Genomic DNA, 12,229 nt, shown 5'->3' with positions numbered 1-12,229 from the left:
AGTGCAAATTGTACTGATTTCTAATAGCAGAGTAGGAAGGTTAACAAATTGGCTGTGCTTTAACTGAAACAGAGCAAAAATATATGTCAATATTATAAGAATATTTTTTATCATTTTAGGATTAATGATCACTCACAACCCTGGAAGAAGATAAAATATTCCAGGGTCAATCTCCCTTCTCCATATTTGGATCTTGCCCCATATTAGCTATTGATTATTTGGGCCATAAAAAAAAGAAAAAAATTAAAAAAGAGAACAAACACATTTTCTGTCATATATTAGCTTGACAACTGCAGAAAGTCCTTTCCTATTCAAAATCCTGTAATACCTATTGGTGTGTCCTAAGTATGCTACATAAAGCTTTGGACAACTCTGGCTTTGCAAGATTGTACAAAGAAGATTCCTACAGAAATCCAACACCAGGTGCTGTAAGGGCAGACACTAAGGGTGCTCTAATAAGGCTATGCATAAATGAATCACTAAGCTGTAAGAGAAAAGGTTTGAGACTTTTATTAAGGTTTGTCAGAAGTGTGATGAAAGATAAACCACATACATTAATGACAGTTTTCAACAGAATTTCTAAACTTTTATCTTGTTGTATGAAGCAAGAGCTGTGAGAATGCTACCATGTCATCTTCAGTACTTCTTGGGTCATTTCTCAATGCACATCTCTCAGCTTTGTGTATCAAGGATTGGTACATTTAAAGTGCACAACTACTACTCAATACATGGGAGGAAGAAGTTAAATCTGCATCACAGACGTATCTAGTAACTACTACACAATGGAAAATAAGAAAGATACATTTCTCAGGAAAAGCAACAATAACTAAGGGGGAAAAAAATCTTACCTGGAGATAAAAAGGAAGTGAACTGATAAAATATTTCCGTGTCTTTCTTTTGACCACTATATCCCACAATGCTGCCAACCTCTAGGGGAAAAGTCTTGAGATGTGCACCAGTAGCTAGGTCATGAAGTTGCAGGATATTCTTCACATCATGCAGATAGCACAAAACCAAGAAGTTGGACCTCACACAAGCAACCCATTCTGCAGAGTGTGGAAAAAAAAAGTCACAGAAAATACACTTTAATATGCTGTAAGAAAGGAACATTACAATCCGACTCTGAAATTCCTCAGCATACCCGGTACTTCTAACATTCATTGATTTTAACCCTTAAAGCTTTAGAATTCATCTGCCTTCTGAAACAAAAAACAAATGGACCCAAAAGCAAAGGATGACATTCTTTGGGAATGCACTAACCATGTTGCTTGGTGCTACTTCATGCAGACACAGAAATAAAAAAAATCTTTAACCAAGATGCTTATGCATTTGGGGTGCTTGTACCTCAATACAGTTCTTAAATTATTTCAGTGCAAAACCCAAGCAAAACACTGATCTTTGCCAGCAATACTTACAAGCAAGAAAACCAAAGTAATCATTGTGATTTCATAGAATCATAGAATTGGCTGGGTTGGAAGGGACCTCAGAGATCATCAAGTCCAACCCTTGATCCACTACTGCTGCAGTTACCAGACCAAGGCACTGAGTGCCACATCCAGTCTCTTTTTAAATATCTCCAGACACGGAGAATCCACTACTTCCCTGGGCAGCCCATTCCAATGCTTGATCACTCTCTCCGTAAAGAAATTCTTTCTAATATCCAACCGAAACCTCCTCTGGCACAACTTAAGACCGTGCCCTCTTGTCTTGCTGAGAGTTGCCTGGCAAAAGAGCCCAACCCCCACCCGGCTACAGCCTCCTTTCAGGGAGTTGTAGAGAGCGATGAGGTCTCCCCTGAGCCGCCTCTTCTTTAGGCTGAACAACCCCAGCTCTCTCAGCCTCTCCTAAACTAAAGTAAATTAGTAAGAACAGAAAGACTTGTGATTCTGTATGGCACATAAAAGTACAGAACTTAAGAGGGTATGATTCATCTTCTTTTTATTGTCTAAGTGTTCAGAAGCCTGTTCTTTTAAGTAAACTCTACTGGGTTTAAGAAAAAGGTTATTCTGAAGTGATATTCTCAACATGATGCTTTCAGAAAAAATCCATACTTATTCAAGAACCTCATAATGTTAAAACAGCATTTCTGAGACTAAGGTAGTAGGGACAGGATACAACACAGTAAACTCAACCTGGCCAAAGGACCCAGGAACAAACTACTCTGCCAGAGGTTCATTTCCATTTATGGCCTCTGCTGGTAGTCCAGGGCTCCTGCAGAGCTGCTGACTATGCCTGTGCCTTCACAGATCCTTTCACATTCTGAATTTGTTCCTTGAAAGAATTAATCTTAAAAAAATGAAAACAAAAACAACAAACCACAGATCTGTGAACTTTTTCATGGAATCCTAATTTTTAAAATAAATTATAGTTTGGAAAGTCCAAAGCGATTAAAAAAAATATATTAAAAAGTCAGGGCTAGCAATTTCTACAAAAATCCCTGCAGTTCTAGTGACTATCTCAATTCAATTCCCATCTTCATATCCTATCAAGTGTAGAAACTCTTCAGGTCTCCAGTTCACCCAGAATATATCACACAATATATTCTGTCCTGTACCACTGGTTTTACATCTTTAGTGACAAATCTATTTATTTACTCATGCAGACACAAATTAGATGGAAATGTCTACATGTTTCTCAGAATTTCTGTCATTTAAGAAACCAGTTACCCTACGCTGCAACAAAAATATTCTAACTTCTCCTTGATTCATTAATCAAACACAAAAAAGACAGACTACACACAAGGTTAAAAGTCAAGAAAAAACATCTGGAAGGAGGGACTGAGGGACATTTCTTTGTTTGTAAGACTTGGTGAGGTGGTGATTCTTGTCCTTTTCCAACTATGCATGTGCAGCTTCCCTGACAAATCTGACTGGAAACTTAAATCATGGCAAGGTACCAGCAATGGACAAGGCTTTCTCTTATCTGCTGGAAGCAAAAAGATGGAATTAAACAAGCAAGAAAAACCAGGTAGGACTGACTGGGGAATGCTGTAATGTCACAGTGGCACGGTTACATTACTCACATTTTAACAGTTCTTTACAGTTCTCCCCAAGCCCCATAAAACGAAGTATTCTGAATCCACAGAGTTGTACTGAAGACAGTCTTACAAATGCATCTTTGCAAATTCAGGTGCCAGAGCAAAAGTTCAAAGGTGTATCATGTGCCCTTTCCATTAAGGTTAGGAAGCTGTTCCCAAATTGAAGATCAAAACTAATTATTCTGTAACACTTGGCTTCTTTAAGTCCTTGATTGCATACACTGTTCAGGTCTGTCAAGACTCCCTAGAGCTTGAAGATCTTCAAATCCTAATAGCTCAATAGAATCCACTATATCTTTTCAGCTTGTTCCTGAAGACCAGTGTAATTTAACCAGTTTCTACACAAATGAATTTATGCTATGTACTCCCCTCTTCCCAAGGACCATCATGGTATTTTTCCCTCCAGAACTTCTAATTCGCTCATGAGTTTCTAGCTTAAATCTGGCAATTTTCAAACCAAAGCCACACTTACACCACTAAACTGGAATTTCAAGCATGAAGCCATGACCTGAAATAACAAGGTGCAGAAGAACAAGCTTCAGAATAACAGAATACTGCTTATAAATTAGTAACTGATGTGTATTTTTAACTCTGGACTAACTAACATTTCTTCAATGAGGTTGGAGAAAAGAATACACTTTATAATTTTGCTATATGCAATTACATATTTTGAAATATTGAATCACTGCTGGCTGTATGAAGAAAGTAATTTAACATATTTATTACATTGTCATTACACAAATCTGCCAACATTCGCATGTATGTCCAGTTCATTAAAATATAAATAATAAAAAATATAAAAAATATTATCCTTACAGTAACACACCATTTTTGGCTGCAGAATTCATTGATCTGCAATAAATACCATGAAGTCCACTGGTGTTTTCAGTGGTATCTTCACTAAAATATCCATTTTTACTCTTGAAATTTCCTAACAAGGTGTCACAGAATGGATTATAGACATTGGCAGATCAACTTCAAATATACAGAAGAATTTTGCTTCAGTAAAAATACTGCTTAAGATATCTTTATTTTAAAATTAAATTGTCATGACTATTAATTTCTCACTAACAATTTGACAAAGCACTGCAGCTTAATGGATGTTTCTATTAAAAGTCAAAGTACATTATAACTTCGACTTACATATTATACAGATATTATTCTTTCATCAAAGTTTCAACTGCCCAAGGCTAAGGCTGCTTGCTGGCTTATGTGGGGATTCCTGATATTGAAGAACTTGCCTAGGAAGCAACAATATAAACTCTCCATCACTGCTTTGGTTTACAAATGAGATGCTCTCAGCAAGGTGAAAATAACACAAGAGATGAAGGAATAGAGCTGTGTGTAATTATCTGCATTATGACTGGTTTTGGTGCACTGATAGCTGCCTCAGAACTTACACTACTGGAAGCTACAAAGAAATGCAAAAATTATAACAAGACACAGAAGTAGACTTGAAACAGCAGAAAAGAAACCCACACATTTAGATCCAGAACATAGCAAACTAAAACAGTACTGAATTATTAACAAGAGTTATTTTTTGACTGCAAGCTACAAGCTGAGTCTTCTTTACTCTCATGCTCAGCACTGAAAGTTGCAGACACTGGAGTTGTTGCGTTAGCAGTCAGCCTCTATGCTGTGCATGCCTCTGTGCCTCCTGGAAGCTTTTAAGATTCTGTGCTTGCAAATTTCACCAAAAGCTAACCCTGACACATTGCTGTAGGGTTCCCTTAGACAATGGGCAGAAATAATCACCTTTAGAAAGCAGATAAGCCAATTATTTTGGATATCCTGTTCTGGGTATACTGTTAATTGCTTATGAGACCTCTTCAATGTATAGGGTCAGTTTATTTTCAGTCAATACTAGTGAACAAAGCAGTTAATCTCACAGTTATCAGATTATCAACTGTTCTCCAGTATACTTACAATCCACCTGCTGACAATACCCATCAGGCAAAGCATTTATTCTACTAAATAATACACACATAGTGATTGCCTATTCCAGCTCGAGCCTCTTGGCTCAGGCATCAGAGAGATGGACAAACTTGGAGGCACTCAGGTTACAGGTGTGAAGAATTATCACTGGTATTGCTCATTTCTCTGAATATGACAGTGGTTGCCTTGATGACTACAATGGGTTTACCATTCTAGCTTCAATAGCAAGAACTGGGCTAGAGGAATTATACTTCTTAACACAGTCTAGAAACCTGAGCTCAACCACCTCTAGGAGTTCTAGTTCAACCTTGAAGAAATCCATAAGCTACTGCTTTATTGCTTTCCAAACCTCTTTTATTTTGACAGCTTTCATTAGTAGCAATAGCATTACAGTAACTCAGCACCTGCAGCCTTGCTATGAACTTTTGAAATAGTTTCAGAAAAAAAAAAAGGTTGACTCCTCAACTCAAAACCCCTGTGCCACTGACCTTAATTACTTATGACAGTTCTGACCTTTCAGTTCTGCAGCAGTAGCTACAGCATGTTATGTGTACAATTTTACAAACATGCTCTGAGAGATGCAGCCTAAAATACTGACAGACAAGAACACATCAAGCTAGAAGAGCTATGCAGCTGTAAGCCTTCAGCAGAAACCACTGAGCTACCTGCTAGACACTGTGCTTGTGTGTCCACTCAAATAATAAATATATTTAATGGACCATCAGAGTTTTAGCTGGAAAACAGACTTGGAAGTTCATTTTGGTCTTTTTTGTCATCTCAGAAGGGGACCACAAATTTCAGAGTCTCTGAAGATTAAGAGGTATCCATGCTGATCTCAATTAAAATGTCCCATTAACTACCATTCAAGGCTACTTATGGGTAGACTTGCAAGCAAAAATTAGCAATTTACAGAATACAACATAAATAATTTTGAAACATGTGAATAAATGTTGATGAGCCCTCATGACATATGAAAGGGCTTATGTCATCCTCAGTGACAGCCTGCCATGTTTAAGTTAATAAAAAAGCTCCACCCCATTTCAACAAGACAAGGATTTTATATTTTATCCCACTTATCCTCTCAGCACGAGATGCACAAACCACAGGCAAAGTGTGCGTGTGGGAGGAGCAAAGCTCTTCTGAAGCTGCAAACATCACGAGCAATGGTTCTTTAAGCAACCTACAGGTCTTATTCAGCTGTAACTGAAGTAGGTTTTCCATGGAATACAGAGTTAAACAGAGCCATGAATGCCCTTCTAAGGGATCAGAATAAAACCTTCAGTCAGGGATATGCATCTGGACCACATCCTTTCCCCATGTCCCCAGTGACCGAGGGACTGTATCTGGCTTGGCCAGATTTTAGGAGGTGCTTCTTGTTGCTGGGAATCACATCCCAGTTTTGTTTTCTTCTGACATTTCATAGTAGAAGCTCAATGTAATTGTTTATGTTGCAATCAATTTCCTCCTCTCTGCCACCATCCTGTGCTGCCCATCTCTGCAGAGTGCCTCCTCTGCACTGTAACAGGACACACGGCAGCTTCTAAGAACTGTCACACATTCCTTCATGTACCCACTTCACAAGCAAAACTCTCAAGCATGCAAAGCTATGAGTATTCTGAAAAACAACTCGGGGTAATGAAGCACACAAGCTTCCTGGCAGCAGGGATAAATGTGAGGGATTACTCACACCCAGGCACATTGTTGTCATTCAGGACCAACAATTTCATGGTACTCATTGCAGACTTCCCCTCCTGGTTTCACCACAGTGCCAAAAGATAGATTTTAGTTGTAGTAACTTCCCTCCTCAATCTCTTGAGCATTTAATGAATTAGTTAGCAGATTAAAGGTATGAAGAAAAATACTGATTTTCACTTGGAGTGCACATTCAAACCAAGAGAAAGGAAGCATTTTTACGCACACTGTATTTAGGTGTGCAGATGGATACAAGGTACAGGAGCATTGCTAGCTTTGTCCCTGCTTGTTAAGTGGCAAAATGAGATTGAAGAAAGTGGTTGAAGATCACTCACCTCATCTATGAAACACTCAGGAATGCATCTTATTTCTCAGCCCTTATTTGGGAATCTATTCCATTTTTCTTTTCAGTGTCACAAACACAGGGCTGGATACAATTGCTGCTCTCAAGTTACTCTGCTCCAATGGCATTGAGAACTTTGGGCCCAATTCATTATTTAACATTCTAAAGACATTACGTTTATCCTATGCCTTTGAACTAGGGTTACAGTGTCTGTAATGATCATAATGATCAGTCTGCATTTACAGTTTCACAGCTGTCTTTTAACTAATTGAGCACATCCACTTACAACCACACGGTCCTTTAAACCACTAGTTCAACATTAGATGTGCAACTCTCCTATGGTTCTATTTTAGACTCCTTGAAAATTAAAAGTAACACTATAAACAAATTCTGAAGGGAGAAGAAATGAGTCTCATCACACCCCAGTATGTTCTCAGGCCTCCCTTAAACTTAATTTTAAAATAGCTGTCACTTATTTCTCCCTCTCAGCTCACATAGCAGAGCTTTAAATTTACTTCAGTTCTACATGAAACCCCTGCTGAGAGCTGTAAATGAGGTGTGTGTCTATAACCTCAATGTAGGAATGCATTTGGGTTTTTCCCTATATTTCCCAAACTAGCTCACTTATAAATAGTTCTAAAAACAAAAAGGTCAAAGCCAATGAAAAAGTTTACCTTCAAGAACATGTTCATTCACATTTACACTGCATGGTGGAGCTTTCATGAAACTGAGTCTAAGTTAATACACAGAAATGGAGGCAGCTACGCTTACCAGGCAGATGACACCAGAGCAGTAGACTTTTGAGCTGAGTATCTATACATTCCAAAAAGAGTATGAGAAATACTCATGACTTAGAGTACCACTAACTATAATGTTTATAAAGAAATCATAATACAGCTAATTACACTTGGGTTAAAAAGTCACTCCCACCCACATGTAAAACTGGAAAAACAAGACTCATTTCCCCTTTGAAGCACTGCTCTTCTAGCTTCTGCAGTAGGCATTTCATTCCACTGTCACATCTGGAGCACACAAAATCAAATTCACTGACTGCAAGGTTTTCAAGACAATGAATTATTAACTGCCTTCTGCTATAATTATATCTTCCTAAACCAATGCTTGGAATGATTAAAGCAACATGACATTGAGAATGGCTCGCTTGCTGACTTCATGAAGTGCATGAGTGGGTTTTTTATTCAGGGCTACAACCTCTTGACCATGGTGAGCCTTCCTTAGGTTGCTACTGAGGATATAACATCATTTTGCAAGTGTCTGCCACCAAGAAACAAACAAACAATTCAAACTTACTTTACTGTAGCACTAAGATCTAATTACAACTCATCTTCTCCTGGAGACTCTTTCATTTGTTAATTTTATCTTTTACATACCACTACAAAAAGCTAGAAAGAGAAGTGGACATATGATTGCCTACTCAGGCTTCACATTCAAACACACTAGAAGCTTAATGACACAAAATACTTGAAGTCACTCTGATGGTTTTATATGACAGATTAGTCTTGAGCTTGGACACTCAAGATCACTAAGTCAATTCTTCAGCTTGGTGACACTTTGTAAATTGCTGTTCCTCCTAACTTAAGCATGGCTTCACAGACTGTCAGCAAATTTGCATGCAATCAGAAACTAAACTTGGAAGCAATTTTTCACTAACACCTATTATTTATTTTCTGCTTAGGACTTGAAAGGTACTTCATTGCACCATGCAGGTGATTCCCGATTCAAAGAGTACACAATCTTAAGAAAAGGTTTTGTGTCTCAAAAGCTCTAAATTTGCTACTTTTGTGGCTACCAAGATTTTTGTAATACTCTAGACCGCAGTCATTCATAACCTCACTAAAATTCTGGGCATGCTAAGTGCCTTATGGCACACTAGGGACAGATCTTGCCTAGGCTGCTGCAGAAAACATGCAGGACACACTGAAATGCAGACAGAAACTGAGATATTTTGCTTTTTAGGTGTCTTGAAAAGCACAGTAGTCAAATAGGTTTGTCTTAGTGAGGAAAGACAGATGTTACTATTGATACACATATCAATCATGAACACACAATTCTGCTTGTTCTACAAAGCAGCTCTTTGACAGAAAAATAACAAATGTAAAAATGAATTTAGATAAATATGGATTAATTAAAAAAATAATACCAGTGTCTTTTTTAATAGCTGCAATTATGCTAGTCAGATAAATCATAAGTGTATTTAGCACTGTATGGAGAAAACGCTTCACAAATGTACACAGAGCATCTGTCAAAAACAGCTCTGAGGAGGTTTTTCTGGTATTATATGAAACTAATTCTAAGTTTTAGTATAATTTTTCCCCATATGATGGGATTAAAAAAATACACCTTTAATTATTTCAAAGCCAAAGATTTCTATTTTGAATGTGCTTTTGTACTTAAGAGTATTCAATCCCCTTCAATTTTCCTAAGGCATTTTTTGGTGTTGTCTACTCCTCTTATCCCAGGAACAAGAGAAAATCCTGCCTCATACTCCAACCAGCTCTGTTTGTAGTGTGCTGCACCAATGTCAGACTTGCTCTTTCCTTTCTTTATGCTTACAAAGTCCCTCTTGCTGCAGTCCTTGACTTTTTAGGAGATATTTGCTACACTGACATGAGGCAGGAATATACTTCCCCCTAATTTCCTACAAATACAGAACAAACACAAGGACAGATGAAGCAACTTCACTACGGCCACACAGGACATGAGAGAGGGAGAGAAACGGATCCTGGATCTCTCAAATCTCAGGAAGTCTTTTTAATAGCAAATCCAAAACAAAGTTTTAACAGCGGGAAAAAACTGAGAAGGTCTGCACGAAATCATTCAACAGAATAATTACTGAACTGATTAGAAAAAAGAGCAGAATAGCAAGTCCTTTACCTGACATTAACTCTTACCTAGAACATCCTTCTCATGCTCAGGAATGAGAACTTTCCATTTGGATTCCTCTGGGTCACTGAAGTCAATGTTAATTAACCGGTAATTAGGAGACTGCCGGTTTGTTTTGAAAGTGAACACTGTTCCTTCGTTGGTGACATACTCATACTCAGCCTCAAAGTTATCTATCAGCTTCACCCACTGAAGAATTCCTGCAAAAGCAAACATAAAATGTCAACTTTTCACCTCCTGAAACAAACCCTAGCAGCTGAGGGCAATGTTTTAGTGACAGCTGCTATAGGTTCCTTCTTGAATAACAGCAGTGATCAGGAGAAGTACAGCTAAGAAAAGGGATGAATATGTACTAAACCCAACAAATTCTGCAGACTAATAGGCTGCAGTGGAAAAATACCAGTTTATGAACATGCTAAGATACTGTTTTTGAGGAATTTCTAGCAAAATACACACAGAATAGTGACAGAACTATGTCTAGTGTTTCACCACCTTTCCCAAGGGGCTGCTAGCCAGCTCAGATGTTTGCTGCAGAGGTCCTTCTACCACACTGACTGACACGGAGCCAACAATGCCAAACACATCAGGGGTTTTGTTGATGAAACTCACAAGTTCCAAATTCTACAGACTTCTTGGAATGTTGGGATAGCAACTGAGTCAGGGGACTCTGCACTAAGTTTTCAAGCTCAGTTCTATTTTTAATAGCTTAATATTAAAGAAATATTATTTAATTATACAACAAACTGTTTTTTCTTTCTGCAAAAAATATTATTTCTTCTTCAAGCAAAGAAAAAGTGCCTTAAAAGCTGGTAGCTTCCCACAGAATAGAGATGCTATTTGAATTAACACAATAAACTTCAGTATCAGGAATTTCCCTATTAATTCAGAAACAACATTCCTGAAGTATTATTCTGCAGAAATTTGTCACCACCACAGGACAACTACAGACAGTTACCCAAAATGTTAACTTCTGGGTTTGTGAAGAATGAAATTGCATTTTCCCTATGGACCTTCTAGAACATCCCACTCAGTAGTAGAAGTGCACTTCCCTCAAACATGAATTGCCTCTGCCTACTCACTGTGTACCACAGTCTTAATTTTAATGAAACTTGAAACTGAGACTGAAAAATGCCACTACTTTTTATTCACATTTTACTGTTTTGCAATAGGTTTAGAGGTTAATAGAAAGAGAAAGCAGAAAGGCTAGATCAGATATGCAATTTGCTTGTTATATCTACAAGCCAACCTGTCAAGCAAATATACTATTATAAGCATCATACATTAGGTATGCTGAAAAATCAAAAACCTTATTGATATGTGAAATTAGAGCTTTTATATATTAAACCAACATTTGGCCCACCCTGCTTCTTACCTAAAACTAAAGGCTAAGTCTTTGCTTTTAAGTATAAACAAATAACTGTGCATAGATCTGTTCATGAAACTCTATAATATAATGTTTGCATCAATATGAAGAGCTCATCAGCTTATTTTATAGTATTAAAAACTGCGCAGAGTAATGGAAGTGATCACAGCTGAGCTGTAATTACCATAAGTTTAAAAAAAGAAAAGAATAATTGAGGAAGCAGTGAGATGGCTAAGGTAATTTTAAGCCCATTAAGTGTAATAAGAGAGTATAGCCAGGCCTAGTACATTCAAAAAGCTCATGGCTCTTAATTGACATTTTGGGTCAAGGAAAACTTCCCTGTCTCCTCATGCAAAGTGATAGATTACCCAATTAAATTCTACTCTTCATAGTGCTGTAACACAATCTTCCCAGGAAATCCACTCAGCATAGTACCGTGTCTCTAAATGAATCAATTGCATGTTAAATCCTGATTTTTCGCTGAGGTCCAAAGTTTTGTCCTCACCAGAATCCATGTTGAAGAAAAATCATGTTGAGCCCCCCTACTTCCTCATTGCTATAGAGGAAACCTGCTTTGCCCAGTAAAACAAAGAAAATCCAGCCTACATGAAACTCTGATATATACCACTGAAACAAAACTTCTAAGAGCTCAAGTTACACGCACAAACATTTTAGTAAATAAAAATCTAACAGCAGTACAACATCATAACAATATTTGAACATACATATTTTAGTATCTGACAGAATGAAACCATCCTACTAGAGATGACAGCTTCATAAAAATGAATGCCTGGACTGTTGTAAAATAAGCCCCACTTTTAAAATGGTAAATGTGCACAATAACATGACTGGAACAAAAGTTGTATTCCATTAAGAAAAAGGACAGCAATATGACATTTGGGATTTACACTGCTGTCTTGCAACCATCCATCCACTCCCAAAAGAACAGTAACTAAAA

At 37.6% G+C, this 12,229-nt stretch overlaps 1 protein-coding gene across 1 annotated transcript in view; it reads right to left on the bottom strand.

Moving 5' to 3' along the window:
• PREP (prolyl endopeptidase) overlaps window positions 1-12,229 on the bottom strand; it is an 86,642-nt gene that overhangs the window by 35,307 nt on the left and 39,106 nt on the right. The window contains exons 8-9 of the mRNA XM_030448003.1: window positions 9,917-10,108; window positions 849-1,046 (exon numbers count right to left, since the gene is read on the bottom strand). Coding sequence (XP_030303863.1) covers window positions 849-1,046; window positions 9,917-10,108 — 390 coding nt within the window. The remainder of the gene's footprint in view (window positions 1-848; window positions 1,047-9,916; window positions 10,109-12,229) is intronic.

This window comes from Calypte anna, chromosome 3, assembly GCF_003957555.1.
Source record: "Calypte anna isolate BGI_N300 chromosome 3, bCalAnn1_v1.p, whole genome shotgun sequence".
NCBI lineage: Eukaryota > Metazoa > Chordata > Aves > Apodiformes > Trochilidae > Calypte > Calypte anna.
This window is presented reverse-complemented; position numbering and strand designations above follow the sequence as displayed.